This window comes from Callithrix jacchus, chromosome 5 (assembly GCF_049354715.1).
Source record: "Callithrix jacchus isolate 240 chromosome 5, calJac240_pri, whole genome shotgun sequence".
NCBI classification, from domain to species: domain Eukaryota; kingdom Metazoa; phylum Chordata; class Mammalia; order Primates; family Cebidae; genus Callithrix; species Callithrix jacchus.
Genome location: NC_133506.1, coordinates 157,930,938 through 157,951,718, shown reverse-complemented (window position 1 = coordinate 157,951,718; position 20,781 = coordinate 157,930,938). Strand labels below are relative to the sequence as shown.

The following is a 20,781-nucleotide window of genomic DNA, read 5'->3' as shown; positions in this document are numbered from 1 at the left end:
TACTTATGAAAATATTAAAATTACAAGATTGTAAAAAGCATATAGTTTTCCTCTAATCTCAGGAAAAGTAGAATTTTACATTTTCATAAAATAAAACCAAGAAGTACTCTTTTACTACAAATTGTCTTGATAAGCAACATTGAGCTTTTGAAGGAACTTGTTAGGAATATCTACATACACACGACACTCATTTTCCAATGACCTCAATAAGGAAATTCAAGTTCCTTAAAGCCTAAATTTACTAGTTTTACAAGCTCTTCTCAGTGCCAAAATTTACTAGTTTTCCCAAAGACATATTTATTTAGTTCCTTTTTCTCTACAATATTGACTAAATGGGGCATCTGGCCACTGGGGTGACTATATATATCATTCTCTCCATAACAAAGCATATTTAGGTGATTGCAATACCTAAATAAACATGGCATTTAATCCATCTCGTCAACCATTTATGGCTCAGTGTATTGAGATTTGCGATCAAAACTATCCTTTGAACCTCATTTTTGCTAAACCCAGATGTTTTGAAGGGTTACATTTTTATTAAATCAAGATACTGTATTTAACCTTCAAGACTATAAAGTTTATACTTTAACCCTTTAAAAAAGGAGAAATAAAACATGCAGGCTGAGATTCAGAGATACAGTGGGTTTTAAAAACTTTCTTGTATTTGGCCATAGGGAAAACTCCTTTGTTAGTATTTTTGTAATGAAAATATTGGTTTAACTACTTACAACCTGCGAAATAACTTTAAAAGCCTTCTTAGCATTGAACATTGCACCGCAGAAGGGCTTGTCAGCTTTTTACTTTCCATCCCTGTGTATTGCCCCATCTCTCCACCAACACCCAATGAAGAGTCTAACTGTATAGACAGCTACTGTGAGAAAGAAGAAAGGAAGAAAAGAAGAAAGGGAGGGAGGGGACATAAGAAAGAAAAATAAAGAACAGAAAAGCTCTGGAAGCCCTCAGAGGAGTAGCTACGGCAACAGCAGCTACCTGCACAGTTGTTACTATGTGACAGGAACTGTGCCGCATGAATGATCTGATTTTCATGAATTATCTACTTAATCTTCAAAAGCACCCTATTATGCAGGTACTATTATTACCCCAACTTTATAAATGAAACTGAGGCTGAGAAAGTCTCAGTCACTTGGCCCAGGGTCACATCACGAATTACGGTAAGAGGCACAACCAGTATTTGCTCCGGTTCCCACTCCTAAAGCTGTGCTTCTAACTGCGATGGAAGAAAAGATAAGCAAGATCAAAAGGCTGGCCTTCCTGTATACACATTTCAGAGAAGCAAGAGGTCTCATACTTAATATGCTTCTAATGTCCTCTTAATTTCCTCCCTTAAACCTAGCCCATGCCCCTCTAGTCTATTTCCTCTAAATAAATGGCAGCACCATTCTCTGTTGGCCATAAAACCTAGAATCCTGCTTAAGGTCTCCTTTTTTCTTACCCTATACTCCAACCCATAATAAGTCTTACAGATTTAGATCTAACATTATATCAAGCCTCCTTTCTTCTTCCCATATGACATCTGCCTTTCTGCATCAGTCTTGCGTCAATCTTTCTACTTCCCCTTGCTGTCCTCCTATAGATTCTCTACAGCTGCAAGAATCATCTTCCTAAAACACAAATTGGAACGCAATGTTCCCCGGCTTTAAAATGATTTAGTGGTAATATGGTGTGGCTCTGTGTCCCCACCCAAATCTCATCTTGAATTGTAATTCCCATGTGTTGAAGGAGGGACCTGGTGAGTGGTGAATGGATCATGATGGGGGTGGTTTTCCCCATGTGGTTCTCAGGACAGTGAGTGAGTTCTCATGAGATCTGATGGTTTAAAAGTGTGGCGGTTCCCTTCACTCGCTCTCTCCCCTGCCACCTTTTGAAGAAGTTACTTGCCTCTCTTTCACTTTCTGCCATGATTATAAGTTTCCTGAGGCCTCGCCATCCATGCGTAACTGTGGGTCAACTAAACCTTTTCTTCATAAATTACCCAATCTCAGGTAGTTCTTTAGACCAGTGTAAGAATGGACTAATACAGGTGGGTTTCTCTTTTCTTTAGCACAAAATCTAAATCATTCCCCTGGGTATACAAGGCTCTGCACCATCAGGCTTTGATCTAGCTCTCCAGCCTCATCTTGTTATCCTCTCTGGTTTATTCATGGAGCTGCAGCCATGGTGGTGCTCTTCCAAGTCTTGAACACACAAAGCTCGGTCCCTTTGCACATACTTTTCCTTCCACCTGGAAGATTTCTTCTTCCCTTCTTCTACTGGCAGCTTCATTCCTGTCCTAAGGCTATACCTACATACCACCTTGTAGATGCCTTTCCTGACAACTGTATCTCTACCTGGGGCTTAATTATAACCTTCAGAATACTTTAAACAAAGTTTAACTCATTTGTCTACTGTTTTATCCTAAGGATGAATCTCAGGTCAAAGATCCTGACTGTAATAGTCATCATTGTTTTCTCAGATCCCAAGGGACACCTGAAACATGGTGAGTGGGTGCTCCAAAAATATTTGTTTAGTAATTGAATAACCAAATTTACAGGGATTTTTGTTTTAGCAAATAAGACTCACCGTAGAAACTCTGACCCTTCTTTTACATTGCATTCTGGTTATCTGTTGCATTATCTCAGGTTCTAGCAAAGACAGAATAATACCAATTACCACTGTGTGCTTTTCCTATGAAAATCACTTTCCACTTCTCCCAGCCGTCAGAGCAAATGTAAAGAAATAGATTGGGATACTATCGAATTATTAACATATACCACTAACAAATATTTGATTTGAGATTACGGTATTAAATCACCTATGAAAAATTTGCTTAGTGTTTAAATGGTGATCATTTGTTCTGAGTAATATGAAATCATGTGAAATTTTTAGAAATGTGCCTAACAAGAACACACAGTCATCAAAGGTTTAACAATGAAAAAAAAAAAGCCCTCTGAACTAAAGCCAATGAAAACAGTGTATTCGTATAATGTATACTTTTGGAATGAATCTAAAGAATAATAAATAAAATTGAGTTTTACTTTTCTATCTAAAAGATCTAAACTTGAGTTTATAATTTTCTGTCTAAAAGGTTTAACTTCATTCTTGTACACAGTACAGGTGCCTTAATATAGTCATGCTTTTAAAGACAGGGATCTGGCATAGAAACACCTCGATGACTTGGTATGGCAAACTGCTTGATGAAGAGTGAAAGCCTCACACACATTCAGCCACAGTAGCCAAGATCTGTATTCTAGTATACTATGACCTGTATTCTAGTAGGCCATGCACTGTCTTACAGATTAAAAATATTTGTATCAGTGCCTGACATTACTTCACTGTCTTATTACAACTCCCTAAGGCACTAGCATCTTTCCTCTGATTCTCATGTCACTAGCAATTAATTTTATGGCCAAGAATGCTTGCTTTTCTCTCTGAGCTGAATATGTCTGTATAATCTTTTAATGCTTGTACTCAGACCTCTCTTTCCTACTTACTCTACTTATATTTTTCCAGCCCTTGATTTACCTTCAAGCTAATTACCAGTAATTACTTTCTCTTAACCCCAAAGTTATTGGTCACTTTCAAGCAAAAGTTTGTGCTCCTTCAATCTGAAATGAAAGGCTTCCAGTTGTCTCACTGTTTTTGAGGAGTCAATCATCAAATATGGAAAAACAATTCAAAAGCCTCGACCTTAAATGACATTTTATAAATAGAAATGACTTTGCAGCTTCTACTCTGTCAAGATGCTATTTATAACATCCTTCAATAGCATGTGAATCAAGGATCTTGGGGGATGGAGAATCGGGCACCAAAATGGATAATCAAAGACAACAGCAAAAAAAAGTCTGGCTGTGGCCTAGATAACAGTGCCACGGCCAACGCAGATATTATGTCTGCTGCTCCAGTTTCAATGGCAAATCCAGCAGGCAGAACTCACTCAGACTGCATGCCTATGTCATATGAGAGGGTTCAAATAAGGAAGCCGCAAGCTGGTTTTCTTAATGAATAAAAATGTAAGACTCCTCCTACTCAATATGTCCAGCCAGGTGATCACATATTCTAACTTTTTAAAAGTCCATCATGAAACAAGCTGGCTCTGATGCTGAGGCTTTGAGACTTAAAGCAAAAAAATTAAAAGTTTACACAAGGATTTTTTAATGAAAGCTAGTGATACTTTTTGCTAATATTGTCTTCTACTTTTCCACCTGTCCTAAGTTACCTCACACCACACAAGAAAATACTGGGGTCACTGAAAATACAGTAGTGGTGCCGCTGGCTTTAAAATTCCAGTGACTTACAGAAAATGTCTATTTCCTTTTAGATTTTAAATTGTATAATTCTTTAATAATAAACTTACAAGTTTTCTTTTCTGAAAAGGCTTCTTTAAGAATAATATGCGCTCTGAACAGGTGGTTAATACTTCAATCTTAAGTACATTTCACTGAAGATTTTCAAAGGAATTTTCACAGCAGTTGATTTAGTTAATTTCATGTGTTTAAAAATGTGAAAGCTTCACTAAAAAACTTTTTTGGTGCCATAGGGATTTAAATTAATGCTAGGATAGGGCAATTCCTATATCTAAAGGAATGCAAAGGGTCTACTGGGAATTGTTTAAAGGAGTTTCTCCTATCATACTATTTAATTGATCTTTGTGTCAAAAGAGATCAACTGTTTTTCTCCTGTTTATTCATTTAATATTCTGTAAGTATTTATCTTGTGCTCAACCTTGGGTAGGCACTGAGGTACAAAGATTAATGATATCTTTTTTGATATGAAGAAGTTTCTTCCTTACTAATGAAGGTTTTTGCATTAGTAAATAATGATAATATGAATTTTTACTGTAAATAAAGTTGGGAATAAAAGCCTAAAACAGAGTGAGACTAACTTTGTCACTGTGATGTTGGGAGCAGCTTTGGAGAGGAAATGATATTTGAGCCTGGTGATGAAGAGTGATTAACAGTCATTAGGGCTGAGGGTGGGGCATACCTGGAATAGTTACGTGAGACCAGCTTTCACATCACAATAAAGAGCTAGAAGGGCTCAACAAAGCACTTTCATGTTAGACCTTATAGGAAAATTACAGAGAGTTGTACACTGAGAAGGAATCAGATAAAAATATTTGACTACCAAAAAAAAAAAAATAAAAGAATAAACGTTTTCTTTCCCCCCAACAAAATTCCAGGGTACTAGATAGATCTGGAATTAGACTTCAAAGAGGCAATCAACAAAGGAAGATGTATTTCCCAGGTCTGTATTATTATTATAAGTTACCTTCATGAAGATATAAAGCATGAAAACAAAAAAGAAATGAAAGACAGTTTAGCTAAATCCATAGGCAATTGCTACATATATACATGAGCTCATTAGATGAAGCCACAGATAGCAGGAATATGTTCCTGAACTTCAGAACTTGACCTCATACTTTGTAATGATGCATTCCCATACGTTGACTGGCCCAGAATACCTGCATGAGTGCCCTATTCTGACATCACATTTTCTTGCGCTTTACTAATATTCCAATAAACATATTACATTATAAAATACTCTAAGAATTACAAAACAAAAATAACTAATGGGTACTAGGCTCAGTACCTGGGTCACAAATAATCTGTAGAACAACCCCTCTTGAAATGACTTTACCTGTATAACAAACTTACATATGTACCTCTGAACCTAAAACAAAAGTGTTTTTTGTTTTTATTTTTTATTTTATTTATTTATTTTTGAGACACAGTCTCACTCTGTCACCAGGCGCCAGGCTGGAGTGCAGTGGCATGACCTCGGTTCACTGCAACCTCCGCCTCCCAGGTTCAAGCAATTCTCCTCTCTCAGCCTCCCGAGTAGCTGGGACTACAGGTGCCTGCCACCATGCCCAGCTAATATTTTTTCACCATGTTGGCCAGAATGGTCTCGATCTATTGACCTCGTGATCCGCCCACCTCGGCCTCCCAAAGTGCAGGCATGAACCACTGCACCCAGCCAAAAGTGTTTTCTAAAAAAGAATTATACTATGATACCAAGAAAGAGTACTACACAGTTTAGGGCACTACAACTTTTAAAGTATTTTAAAATAATAATCCATGCTTTAGAAAACACAGTTTTTTGTCTCTCAGAAAAGCGGATCCCACTCTGACTTCACTCTCATCTATTAAATATTCCTAGAAAGTTGGTCTGAAGAACCCAGAGAAGTTCAAGAACTGCCCCCTCTTATGCCTATCTGAGTAAGTGTGGAAGTTACTGCTTACTGTTGTTTGAGGAAAGAATTTGGGATTGAAAGCAGCCTCCAGCTGCCCAGTTGTGCAGCTTGAAGGACAGTTACGTATTTCGGTGACTCAGTTTCCTCATCTGCCAAATGGAAATCATACTTTTGTTGTTGTTGTTTATATTGCTCACAGGGATGTCATGAAGGCAAAAATCACATAAATAACAATAAACAACATAGAAGGTTTAAAAGCTAATTGAAAAAACCCTAAGATATAAGGATCTGTGCATGTTGTGGACATGTGCTATATCAACCAGCATGTATTAAGTCCAAATACGGTAGACTTCCCCTGGAGTAAAGACCCTGATATTATCTATTGCTCAGATAGTGCTCTCTTTAATTCTGTTATTTGGTAAAAGTCTCCAAAATTTCAAAAGTAGTAACTCTGTCCCAAGCATAGTCACTTTAGTAATGGATGGTCACTAATCCATTACCATGTGGTAACAGAAGAATCCTGTGGCCAGCTAGATTCCCATGGTAACACAATTCAATCTGAAACAAGAGGTCTGAGGCTTCTGTTCTTCTCAATCTCTTCTCCTATTCTAAATCCCTTAAATTGAATTATGTTTTATTTTTAAGGTTATTCAAGGATTATGTTTGTCCCACTAATTTCCTTAGATAGTTACTGTCATAAAACCAATCACGTTGATTTTAACAAGGTGAATTTATCAGATTGGAAAGCAACCTGGACATAGGCAGCTCTCAATTTTACACCATTGTGCCTTGACTTGCTTCCCAGGGGTGAAATACTCATGCATTTCATATTTACTTGGGATGACTTACCGAAATGCCTACTATCACGGTATAGAGTAGATGGCAATAGATTACTACAGCTAATTAAGTATAAACAGTATTGCACTTCTCATTCAAATATCAGAACATTTATAAGGGAATACACAAATCCTTTAAAAATTAACAATCAGGTTAAAACAATTTAGAGATACAAATGTGAATTTTTAATCTTTCAGGTCTCTGTGTTTATTCTGTCAAAGGGTAGTTTTCTTATATTAGGGGAATTAAGGTAAATTCTGTTCAGTAGCTTGCCAAAATCTGCCTGAGCTCCATAGGTAATGCTCTGCCAGTAAAGAGAAAAAGGGTAAAAAAGAAAATCTGAAACTTTTATCTCTCACATGAAACTCTCTCTTTAAAAAGGCTCCTAAGACGATTATGTTCCTACTTCCATAAAGACAATCTTTAGAGGCCTTGCCACATTTTCAGCAAATATATAAATGCAGCCTCTTCAGCTAGTCATTCTTCACTTAATATTTTGAAATATGATACTACAAAATGTTTTCCAAAATTGGAATAGAGACCACAATTTTAAAGTAAATGCTACCACTCCACCCAGCTAAGGTAAAATTATGTGTATGTGTGTGTATGAGCAAAAAGGCAAAATATTTTATTAAAAAGTATAGGATATAGGCCGGGCGCGGTGGCTCAAGCCTGTAATCCCAGCACTTTGGGAGGCCGAGGTGGGTGGATCACGAGGTCAAGAGATCGAGACCATCCTGGTCAACATGGTGAAACCCCGTCTCTACTAAAAATACAAAAAATTAGCTGGGCACGGTGGCGCGTGCCTGTAATCCCGGCTACTCAGGAGGCTGAGGCAGGAGAATTGCCTGAACCCAGGAGGCAGAGGTTGCGGTGAGCCGAGATCGCGCCATTGCACTCCAGCCTGGGTAACAAGAGCGAAACTCCGTCTCAAAAAAAAAAAAAAGTATAGGATATAATATTTTAGAGTAATTATAGCTGATGAACTTGAAACTTTTGTTTGTAATTTTACAGAAAGTCATACTTTGCTATTGAGGTTTGTTCAGTCATTCTAAGAGATAAACATGGTGTCTTAAACCAATAATTTTGTCCTTAAATTTTTATATATGTTACACAGATTTGGATCGTTTCAGGATCTCACTCTAAAGTTTATTTACAATAGAATTACTCATTTGAGCAGCAAGATTCAAGCTGCAAGATTCAAGATTTTTTTTTAATGAGTTGATTTCCTTCTTGAAGTTTAGTTTTATGCCAGGATTCCTTTTATCAATACATAGAACACTAAACTATGACTTGGTTACTCAAAAAAGTAAAAGCATTCAGATGACCGACTCTGATTTACAGTAGGAATCAAACCGTTAAACCCAAGTTAACACATTTTTTTTGCCTCTCTGGCACACACTCAACAATTGTCCTTTTTCAGAACTATGATCATGTTGTGTTCAGTGATATTTCAAACAAATACTATGTAATGCTTCAAAAAACATGGAGGGTAAGGATGGAGTCTTTTTGAGATAGACGACATAATAGTGTGCCATTTTTAAAAAGCATCATAAGGAAACGATAACAGAGTATGAATTATTTTTCTCCTCCCTCTCTCTTCACTCTCACGTGTACCCTCAGTTCAGGTGGCCCGTTCACACAACACATATACTTGGGGAGGTTCTTTTGCTTCCCATGAAAACAGGCAAGAACAAAAATCATCTTTCTGTGCACTCTGACAGTGACCAGTTTTTCTCCTCATCCACAGAGTTAGGAAGACAAGAGATCTGCAGCTGAAAGGAGTATAAGTGGCAGGCAGTTCTGCAGGAGTAAGAGCGTAATATTGCCTGGGAGACTTCACTCAGAAGTCATATCCTACACTCTAAAGTATTCTTTGCACTTAACCAAGAAAAATTTTTAGTTGGACTAGGTCACAAAATCCCCAAAACAAGAAAATCATTAGAAATTCTGACTATGGTGAGACAAAACAGACATTAATTTACTACTAATTTCTTGGTGAATGCAACACATTATCCATCAGTATGAGTTCACACAGCACCCACGAGTGAATTAGGAAAATGCAGTTCCTTTGGGCCGCTAAACCTCAATGAGCATGTGGCTATGAGTGGAACAGCGGCTGAATTCCAACAACCTCTTACCGACTCAAGTAGGCAACCTCATGAAGGGAATAATCTGAACAACTAGACATGGAGATCCTATTTATACTGATCTCTCTCTTGAGTGCTTTACAAATAATCAGACAAAAGTAATATATCTAGAACTTTTATCTGTAGCCTTTACACAACAGGGTTGTGTCATAGTGAGACTGTAAAATTGTCTACAGCAAATACCAGGTTAAATTCAGGTGATCATATTACTGAATAAAGACTTCCTGTAATAACGTCATCGAAGAGTGACCAAGAAAAGTCTCTCTCCTTGCTGTCACTACTAAGACAGTGGAATACTTACCACCATCTTCAACCGCAAAATAGAACATATCACTTGTGGCATCAGCCCCTCCTCTTAAGACATAGCATATTTTCATGTCATCAATGTCAGCTAGAAAATAACCAAAAACAAGATGATTAACAGAATAAAATTGATGACTAATTATAGTAAATTTTATTGACTACTGGTTTTCCTATAAACATGCTTAAATTCCTTTTTCCTCCTAAGAGAAACAGTGCTATCTTATTTCTCAGATCTCTAAGCCACTAGATTTCAGCTGTCCCATGGAAACCTGATCCCTTACACAGATAAATAGAGTACAAGAGTTTATAATAATAGCAAGGTGTTGCCCCTCCCAGTGGTATTTGCATGTTCATGCACCAAAGGAATGACTATCTAAATATGGAATGCCAGGCACCATGACAGGTGGAAAGCAAGATATTTTGAGGCATGGCAGATTTCCTGGCACTCTTGAAATCACATCCTTTGCCTCCCTGTAAGGAAATGGCTTGCAGAGGACAGAGGCTTTGCTTCTTGACACTGGCTAATTTTTCTTACTTTTTGTGCTGTAGCAGGCTATTTTTTGGTCTCCAAAGTTTGAGAGGAAAAATGAAGGTGATATTTTCAAAAAATCACACACATTGAAATAACTGATGACTCCCTGTTGAGACCAAAAAAACCCAAAACACATTTAATACAAGTGGAAGCTGGCCGGACACAGTGGCTCATGGCTGTCATCCCAGCACTTTGGTAGGCTAAGGCAGCTGGATCATATGAGGTCAGGAGTTCGAGACTAGCCTGGCCAACATGGTGAAATCCTGTCTCTGACAAAAATTAGCCACGTGGTAGTGGTATGTGCCTGTAATCTCAGCTACTTGGAAGGTTGAGGTGGGAGAATCACTTGAGCCTGGGAGGCAGAGGTTGCAGTGAGCTGAGGTTGCACCACTGCACTGCAGTCTGGGTGAGAAATTAAGACCCTGTCTCAAAAAAAAAAAAAAAAAAAATGGAAAGCTTTATTTCTAGCAGAAAGTTATATCATCTCAGAAATGTTCCTTATGTTGTTTTCTACTCTATCAAATCCACATGCATACATTTGTTTTCATTACTAAGACATGATTTTGAAAACTTATGCATCCATCTTACCAGTTCCTTTCCTTAATGATGCCACACATACAACATAATACAAAAAAATTATGCCTGGACGTGGTGGCTCATGGCTGTAGTCCCAGAACTTTGGGAGGCCAAGTTGGGTGGATCATGAGGTCAGGAGGTCAAGACCAGCCTGGCCAACATAGTGAAACCCTGTCTCTACTGAAAATACAAAAATTAGCCAGGCATGGTGGGGCACACCTGTAGGCCCAGCTACTCAGGAGGCTGAGGCAGGAGAATCTCTTGAACCTCGCAGGTGGAGGTTGTAGTGAGCCGAGATCGCACCACTGCACTCCAGCTTGAGTGACAGATTATATCTGTATCTCTATCTATCTATCTATCTATCTATCTATCTATCTATCTATCTATCTATAGATAGATATATATCATTTTGTCCTGTGATATTTATAATAGATCATTAATTGATCCGGTCCAAACAGTGAGTTTCTAAGGCTACATAAAGTCAAGATCATGGCTAAAAATAGCTATGACAATGATAGGTAATATTTACCTGTCTAATGTGTGTTCCACAGTTTTTCCATCTCCTAAAAGCTCTACTAAGTTCATGCTATGAAACTCAGAGGCTTATATAGAAGACAATGGCTTTATGAAATGTTAGTCTCAAGTGAGGCAAGGTATTAGGATGGACCAATGACCTCATAAATTTCTATAGCTCCACTTTACAGATGTAAAATGTGTGCTCTACCCTGGCTCATAAAGTTTTGAAAGAGAACACTTGCAGAAGGGAAAATCTGATTTTATACTTAATGGTAGCTTCCTGCTAATAGAGGTATTTGGAGGTAAAACACGCCTAAGATGTTTGATTCTCCCTTAGTACTTCATTTCTTTTTTAAAAAAAGAAATTTAATATAGAGATGGGGTCTCACTATGTTGCCCAGGCTGGCCTTAGCAGTCCTCCCACCTCTGTCTCCCAAAGTGCTCTAAGATTACAGGTGTGAGCCACTGAGCCAGGCCCCTCATTTCTAACTCTACTACAACTTTCCACACTTGCTGCCTAGTTTCACTTTTATCTTTCTGTGTGGTTATGTTTCCCAGTGGATTAGATCACCCTTGCATATCTACTTTTGCATGAATGATGTTTCTGCCAGGGTAAGGACTGAAGCCCCTGCACAACTCTTTGCCTGTTTACTCTTATAATTCTTAATTTTATAACCTTCACTTTATCGGTAAAAACATGCAGTAAACTCTGCTGACGACACATCTTTACCGTAAGAACCATGACCTCTGGCCATGTGGGGGAAGACCCTCTTTTAATGTCCCCACCCCTCCAAATTGTGAAAGAAAATCTAAAGGCTCTGCTAGGAGAAAAGAAACTGTTTAGCGTGCCTAGCACCTGCAGCAATGTTTTCTTAAGCAAAAATATAATTATTAAGGGATAGTTTCATTGAAATAAATCCTCACTTCAAAACTGAATTTTAAGAACTTTTTTTTTTAAGATAAAGAGAACATAAATGAAACTATACGGCACTCACGTACCCAATTCTCTCCAAGTTAGGGCATGTGTTATTGATTAGTTGGAACATACTAAAACCTTTAAAATTTTCATATAATTAATTAATAATTCACGGTTCAAAAAAGTAAGTAAAGACTTTCGTCATGATCCTGGTATTCTAAAGGCACCTCTGCATATAACATAAACAGAGCATAAATACGTACAATGTCTAGCTTTCTTAAGACACATGAGTAGTAGAATGATAATCTAATAGCCAAAATGTTATCTTTTTTTAAGCAAACGTCTAAGAATTATCTAGATTTTCTTCCAGTTGTTAAACATACAATAAATTCATTTTAGTTTATGCACAAAATCATTCCATGAGATTTTCTGTTTGTTCATTTTTAATTCTAAGTTCATTAACATGCCAGGCAACCATATCTGGTTCAAACCCTTTGAAGACATTTCTGCTCTCCTGAAACTGATTTATGAATTAACCCACAGAATATGTCATTATGTACTAATTGTAGGGAAGAAAAAACGAAGTACTTGAGACATGCGATTTAGATCTGGGTTGGGGGCAGCAGGGGCAACTCGGCAAAGAGGTGAAGTTTGGAATACATAAATGATATCCATAATTTACCTAATTATACATTGTTAATTTTCCATCGATTTGGTAAGTTTTCGAAAGGAATTCATTTTTTTCTCCTAGGAACCACTTAGTCAATCAATTTAGGAATAACCTTCTCTGGCCACCTGTGCTAAATTGACTTAATTCAGCGCATTGAAAATCCATCAAAATATAAGTTTACCTGATCCTTCCATGATAAAGTAAAAACAAAAACAAATAAAAGGACTGCATGAGAAGCCTGCACTGTAAGCACTGCTTTCATTTCTCCTACTGGAAGAAGAGCCACAGAAGCTTTCTGATGGCGCTTTCTCCGTTTTTTAAGCCACTCACCTAATCTCCATAAATAAGAGCTATGACTCAAACTCCAGCCTAGACTTGTTCGAATGAGTGCTGTGTGATTAAATACCAACAGCTTCCCTAGTCAATATTTTGGTTTGTATTGGAATGTGATAATTTTCCTTAAAAAGGTAATTCTTTAAAAATCACATCACATAATAAGCATAACTTCTTTACATTTATAAAGACGTTAAAAATTAACCATGGTGCCTCAAAGTCAGTAAGAGACTGAACAACTGCCTGTAAAGAAATCGAATAATGTAACTTCAGAAATAATATTCTAATATTTTGAGCTGTTGGACTTAGTCCACAGAACTTAAATTAAGTCATTTGCCTGTCTTCATCAAAATAGTCCTTTTAAAACATCTCTAAAATCCTATTTCTTTTTCAGGTCAGAGGAGTAATTGGAAGGACTGTTTTCTATCATCTAATATATTCCTTTCATTCTCTTCCCTTTCCATGAAAAGAAGCCAGCGTAAGACGGCATGGCACCGCTAGCCTCAGAAAGCCTCCATGTAAAAGTTTCCTACTGGTCTAGCATGACACTTGGCACTTTGAGGTTTTCCTGTCCCTGCAGGCCCTGGGATACATTCAGGCTCTTAGCCAAGAATCAGGAGGTTGGAGTGTGGAGCTATTTGTCAGCACCCAAAACAGAGAAGTAGTTCACTTGAACACTACATTTTGCTACATCCGTGTTTATTAAAGCATTTGTTATCTAAGACCATAACACAGTTGCAGGAAAAGAACACCCCCGTTGGGATGCCCTGGGGTTAAGCTCCATCTTTACCCACAGATCCCACATAGGAAAGATCTAGTTTCCATTCTGACATGGTGAGATTTTCATGAAAGGAACTCAAATCCCGTTGTAATGAAAGTTGCACATTCTACCAAACAGAGCCCTGACTCCCAAGCCAGCATAGTGAACGGGCTTCTCCCTTCCCTCACTAAATAACTGCATAGGTCACTTGTCTTTCCTGCTTCAGAGTGTGCCTACCGCAAAGGCAATTCAGGTTAGAAAAACCCTGTTGCCTGAAGAATGCAGGTGCCTGAGGCAACTGTTTTTTGTTGCTGTGTTTGCCACAGGTCAGAGAGGAGGTTCACAGTGCTAAAATAATTTCCCTCCTCTACCACTAATCTTGTTTACATATATTCATGTTCTTAATAATGAATTAGATGCATGTTTTGGTGATGAATATATTGTCATTTTCTACATCTTTAAGTAAACTATACTTTCTTTTTTCATGTATATCACAGTAGCATGCCCTGTACACATCACTGCTATTACTCTAGATAGGTGTTTATCGCTTACGTCTCTGGATGGGTATTCGCCTGAGTCATAAAATATCACTAAAAAATGTAAAAATCTACAAAGTAAATAAACATAAACAAATATACTAGTTACAAAGTTCCTAACAACCATAACTGTGTGAGAATAATGCTCTTAAAATTTAATCGAAGTAACGTTAAGTTTGAAGGCTTTTCTGGAATGGTACTCGATAATGACAGCAACGTGACTAAACAGAATTTAGAAAGCACATCTTCCATTAAGGTGCCAAAATGCTTCATGAACCGCCTGCAGCATACAACACCGGGGATGCTCAGAGGATGGATGTGGCAAATGGAGCAGAATTGGAAAGCCTGCTTCAATCTTAATTCACCAAAGTCCGCCTACTGCTTCAGCAGCATACCTTGCCACTTTCAAAATACATCAGTACTCCCTCTAACGAAGGTCACTGCGATGAAAAGTAGGACAAGAAGGTAGCTGTTCTCCCAGGGAAGTGAGTCCCTGTGTCCTCCCCATCCCCTTTGTTCCCTTCCTTCTCTAGGACTCTAATTTGATGTTCTATTTATAAGGCTTTCGGTGAAGCCGTATTCTCTGGAAAGAGACCTGGAATGTCCTTTGATAACCGAGAAAAGAAACATAAAACATACCTTGGGTAAACTGAGTGATGCTGTGGTTGCCTTTGTCCAGGTTGAGGAGATACCCATGTTGAGGGGCCTCTGTCACAATAAACCTCAGAGAAACGTGTAGGCTGTCTCTGTCCTCCACTTTCAATATTTTGCTTGTGATCATGAACCCCAAGTGGCCAGTGGCTAGAGTGCGAAGTGTAGAGGCCCCCTTATTCACTGTGATTTGGGGGACACTGTTGTCAACAGCTAAGACCTGGATCTTCATCACTTGGGGTCTCCTTGTTTCAAATACCGTATTGGGAAAAACGTAGAAGTCTGTATGGGTGCCATCAGTCACTGTGAAGGAGAAGCTATCTTCGCTTGACTCGGTACCATCATGTTTGTAGCTGATTAAGTTTTCATTCAAGTCTTGCTTGGTAAAAACCGTGACAGGTCTGGTACTGTTGAATAGGAGATGGCCATGAATAGGCAACTGAGTGATAGTGAATTTCAGGAGCTTGTCAGGAGTATCTCTGTCTTCCACAGTGAGTTCAAAGGGGGTAATCAGCTTGGTTTCACTTTCACTGACGACCAGGTTGTGGATGGTGATCACTGGCTTTTTATTGTCCACATCAGTAATGGAGATACGGAATGTCCGAAAGACAGGGTTACGTCCATCAGTAACTTGAAACTCAAAACTGTCCATCTTCACTTCGTCATCAGCTGTGTGGATGTAGTAGATTTTGTTTCCAGCCAGTTGCAGCTGAGTGAAAGATGCGATGGACACTCCAGGCTGATCTGTGCACTCCAGGTGACCTCTCATGGGAGCCCTGGTGATGGTAAAAACCAAGTTTTCATCAGGACTGTTCAAGTCACTAGTGCTTAGTAGGTCTGTTGTGAGAGTGACCTTGCCACCTTCTTTCAAGGACACTCCCTTACTTATGACATCAGGGAAGACAATGTCAATGCTCCCGATGGACACATAAAAGTAACGATCTATGAGGGCATTTATCCCATCAGTCACATCAAATTTAATTAGGTCCCGAATGCCCTCTTGCCCCAAATGGACATACTGAATTAAATTTCTGTCTACTTGATCCTGGGTAAAATTCATGCCCAGTGTGATATTTTCAAAGGCACCAGTAGGTTTTCGTCTCTGTAATAAGCCGTGTCCTGGCCCATAACGAATAATATAAACCAAAGATTTGTCTTCTGAATCTAAATCCGTTGCCATTAATATTCTGTTGTTGATAATCTTGGTTTCGCCAATTTCTATTTCTAGTCCATTATTGATGGCCATTCTGGGTGTCTCATCGTCAACAGGGATAACCATAATGAGGACCATCTTTTCCACAGAGTGCTTCCCATCTGTTAGTTTAATCACAAAAGTGTCTTCCTGAGTCTCAGAGTCATCATGCTCATAAATAATGCTGGAGCTCTCTATGATCTGGTCCAAGGTGAAGCTTTCGACCAACACCGTGCCATTTATCAGCTGATTCATAATGTGACCATGAGTCGGGAATTGGGTAATAGTGAAAGTTAAATCATCCAGGGGAACATCAGCATCAGCAGCATTGAGAATGGGTGTATCGATGACCAGACTCATGCCTTCCATCACCATAAATTCTCTCATAAACATCTCTGGCTGTTCATCGTTGGTGGGAATGATTACAATGGGGAAGAACTGTCTCTCTGAAAAGTTAATGCCATCAGAACAACGAAATATAAATCGGTCCTCCACAGGTTCCACCCCTTTGTGGACACTCTGGACGTAGTTTATGTGGCCCTGCCTGAGATCTTTCAAAATGAAAGCACTTACTGCAATCCCTGCTCTTGATTTCTCAGAGCCTGGTGCTGGAGATATGTTCTCGACATAACCTGAGGTAGGTTGAATAACTATAGTGCACAAGATGTCATCATTCAAGGAATCAATATCTTCAGCACTTATATGCATTGACGTTATAGCACTTTTATCACCTTCCATTACCATAAACTGTTCACCTACAGAGATTTCCGGGGCCTGGCTATCGACAGGCAAGATAGTCACCCATAGAGTAACTCCTTGGATAGCACTGCCACCAATTCTCCATTCTTGAGACCTATCTGACAGACTCAGGTTAAAAGAATCCGCTTTAGGCAAAAGGCCTATCTCACCACTGGTGTGGGCATATACAACGGAGCCCTCTAAGATGTCCCTTTGAGTAAACTGCTCTGCTGGAATGCCACTGACCAAGATTTCCCCATACAAAGGTGGATCTTCCAAGAGAAAAGTCAACATCAAGTCATCAGTTTCCTCATTGTTCCCCTTAATAACACTGGCAGTGATTTCAGTAGCCCCATTTTCTAAGACATCTAGATAAGACTCCAGTGTGCCAGTAGGATGGCTCAGTACGGGCACCTCATTGTCCACTGGCCGGACATTCACTCTGAGAGTGATGGGCACCACATGATGTCTGTCGCTAACTTCCAAGGAGCAGCTATCGGTCAGGGACTTGCCCCCATTATGGGCATAGGAAACTCGGCCCAGTTTTATGTCCTCCAAGTGGAAGAGACCCCCTACATGCAGGATCTGTCCAGACACTCTCATGTGGCCATGTTTGGGTGCCTGTGTGAGAGTGAAAGAGATATGGGAGACATCAGTGTCCACATCATTCACATGCAACTCTGTCTCACTCAGGATGTGGTGACCCTTCCCCTGAACAGTGAAGCCGGTGTTGAGGATCTCAGGTGGCTGGTTGTCCACGGGCTGCAAGTAAAGGGTAAAGGTGCCTGGAGCCACATTCCCAGCTCGGTCTTCCACCTGGAACTGGAACTGGGCCACTCGAGTAGCCACACCCAGTTCTTGACCCGGAGGTCTGTAAGCAATTTTATGATGGTTGATCTGGGCTTGGGTAAAATGGGTCACCACGACTGAGGGGTTGTCAGTCAGGACCAAGGTACCCAGTGGGGCTGGCGAGTGGTTTTCATCTGTGTCCGTGGGGGGCTGAGTCACTGTGTAACGTAGTTCTCGGTCATCTGTGTCTAGGTCAGTGTAGCGCAGCCACTTCTTCCTCAGTGGTGTGAGCTGGGATTCCTGTACCACCATACGAAGGGGACAGCCACTGCCCAGCTCTGGAGGGAGGCGATCCACAGGATGGATACGTATCACAAACCGCTGTAGCCCAGACTGATTAGGAGGGTCATGGTTATCCTGGACTCTAAATGTGAACTGGTCTGTGACTGGCCCAGGACTATGGGGCCCGGAGTGTCTGTAGAAGAGCCTGCCCTCTGTTATGTCCTGCTGCAGCCACTCTGTCACTGTTCGCTCATAAAATGCTCCCTGCTTCCTCCAAAGGCCCCTGAGAAGCTCCTGTTCCTCATGGGGAGGGTGAGTTTGGCGGAGAAGCAGATGCCCAGTAGTTAAGAAAGGGGATTCCAGCACAAAAAGGAGCAGAGAATCATCTGAATCCATGTCAGTCGCACTCAGGGAAAGGGGCAGGATGGGCACTGTTTCACCCTCTGCCAGTGTCAGCCCCGTGTTGGCATTGAGGACAGGTGGCTGGTCATCAACAGGCACTAAGGTGATGGGAAACAGAAATTGTACCTGGTGCCTGCCTCCTCCATCCACCATGCGAAGCACCAGGTTATCGCTCAGTGAGCCATCTCTGTCATCATGCTGGTAGACCACCTGGCCAGCTGCCAGCTCAGCCACTGTAAAGCTCTTGGGAGCAGAGCTGCCCCCGGAAGCACCCAGAATGACAAGGTGACCATGCCGGAGCCCAGCCACCACCTCCAGCCGCACTGCTTCTAGGTCGTCCTCATCGCTAATGACCAAGTTTTGCAGACCACTGCCTGCAGGGCCTGTGAGAGGTCGAGACTGACCCTCATAGAGAATAAGCCCAGTATTCCGGGTGACCACCGGAGCCATTGTGTTCATGGGCTTCACCACTACCATGAAGGCAAAAGGGTCTGAAGCTGCTCCTTCTGGGTCCACTACCTCCAGTTCCAGTTCAAAGAGACGCTCCTGGTCGGAGTCTTCAGAGGGGGGCTGGTAGGCAATCTTCAGGAGGCGCAGATCCCTCTGGGTGAAGGAGGAAAGGGGCAGGCTGCGATCATCGGTGCTTACCAAGTAGCCCTGGCCAGGCTGGAATGGAGAGGTGAGGTTGAAGATCAACAGGTCTGGGGGAGACTCGGCATCCTCGGCTGCCAGCATGTCTGGGGTCAGGGCTGTCAGTACAAACTGGTCCACCTCCATCATCATCATGGCCACAAAACTGGGCTTGGGTGCAGTGTTCTCGACCCCTCCTCGGATCCTCACCAGCACCTGGAAGTGCTCGCGTTTCAAAGCAGGGCTGCCCACAGGAGCCCCTCGCGAACGCAACTCCACCATCATGGGCATCCAGTCCCTGTTTGGTGAGCGACTGGCTGCTGTGTGGCGGTAGCGCACCCCTAGTTCCTGGAAAGCTTTGCAGTCCATCAGGAGAGGCTCCGGGGCGCCTCCCTCTGTGGCTCCTCCAGGGACCTGCGGGTAGTGGAGGAGCTCTCCATAGCGAGGCAGCGCGCCCAAGCCGGACAGGATGCCCACGCGGCACTCCTCTGTCTCGGGCTGGTAGGCGAACTCCAGGCTCCGCGCGTCCAAGACATTGCTGGTCCCCAGCAGTTCTTCCACGACCAGAGGCAAGTTCCGAGTCACAACCTCCAGCTGGGTAAAGACCACCTCCACCTCCAGCACCAGTGGTAGCACTACCGCCCCTCCCGGAGCGTCGTAGCGCAGCTGCAGCCGGACGCGGTCCCGAGACGGGCTGCGTGCGCCCAGGTGCGAGTAGCGCACCTCGCCAGGGCCAAAGTCGCACGGGAAGCGCTTGGGACTCAGGCGGCCGGGTCGCTGGGCCAGTGCGTCGTTGTCTAGCACCGAAACCGCGCAGCGGTCCCCCGGCTGCACCTGCAACACCAGGTCACGCAGGGGATCCAGCCAGACTTCACGGCCGAAAGGCACCCGGAGTCCGCGGTTCGCCAGCACTATGGCCTCCTCAGCAGGGACCCCTGCAGCCCCCGCGAGACCAGGGGACAGCAACGCCCGGCCGAAGGCAGCGGGCTGTGCCGGGACGCGGCTTACCAGTGACAGGAGAAGCAGCAACAGCGGTAGCAGCAGCCGAGGCGGCGGCGGCGGTCCTGGTTGAAAGCTGGTGGAGTTGCCCGTCCCGCGCGAGGATAACCCGGGAGTCCCGGTTGCATGCATGGTCCGGGTGTTCAGGCTTGGACAGGTCAGACTGAGAGCATGCGAAGTCAGTCCCCGGGCAGACAACGAGAGACACCGCCGGGAAGTGCCAGGAACTCCGCGCGCTGCCTGCGGGGTCCTCCTGTGGCCGGGGCTGGGCCAGAAGGATGGCAAAGTTGCGCGGCGCGGTCCGGGCTGGAGCCTCAGCGGAGGAGACTAAGCCGTCCCAGCCGGTCCAGCTCCGCCGCTGGCGACTCAGTCGCGCGGAGAATTGAATCCCTCCACTTCTGCTTACCAGGTCCCCGGACCCTGAGCTTTGAGGGAAATCCCTCCCCTCGCACCCCCTTGCTTCAGTCGTCCCAGGAGGCCAATCGTTGGTCGGGGGAGGAGGCGCGGAGCTGAGGGTTGGGTAGTAATTTCTGCCAATCAGCTCTTAGAGGCCGAGGCGGGGAAACTCTGAGGAAGGGAGGAGATAGAGGCGCAACAGGTTGTCTAGGAAGTGAGGGGAGAAGTGGCCCGGAGTTGCCCACCCTTGCTGGTGCTTGGGTCTGGGCTGCTATTAATAGATCTGGGACTCCTGCAGAGGAGCCGGAACGCACTGCTGTGCTGAATTCACTTCATCTGCATGCCACCGAGGGTTACCCAGTTTAGCCACCCCCACTCCT

General features: G+C 42.2%; 1 protein-coding gene across 1 annotated transcript in view; it reads right to left on the bottom strand.

Moving 5' to 3' along the window:
- FREM2 (FRAS1 related extracellular matrix 2) overlaps positions 1-20,405 on the bottom strand; it is a 195,824-nt gene extending 175,419 nt beyond the window's left edge. The window contains exons 1-2 of the mRNA XM_002748988.6: positions 14,962-20,405; positions 9,482-9,571 (exon numbers count right to left, since the gene is read on the bottom strand). Coding sequence (XP_002749034.4) covers positions 9,482-9,571; positions 14,962-20,137 — 5,266 coding nt within the window. The 5' untranslated portion in view covers positions 20,138-20,405. The remainder of the gene's footprint in view (positions 1-9,481; positions 9,572-14,961) is intronic.
- Positions 20,406-20,781: the final 376 nt, after the last annotated feature.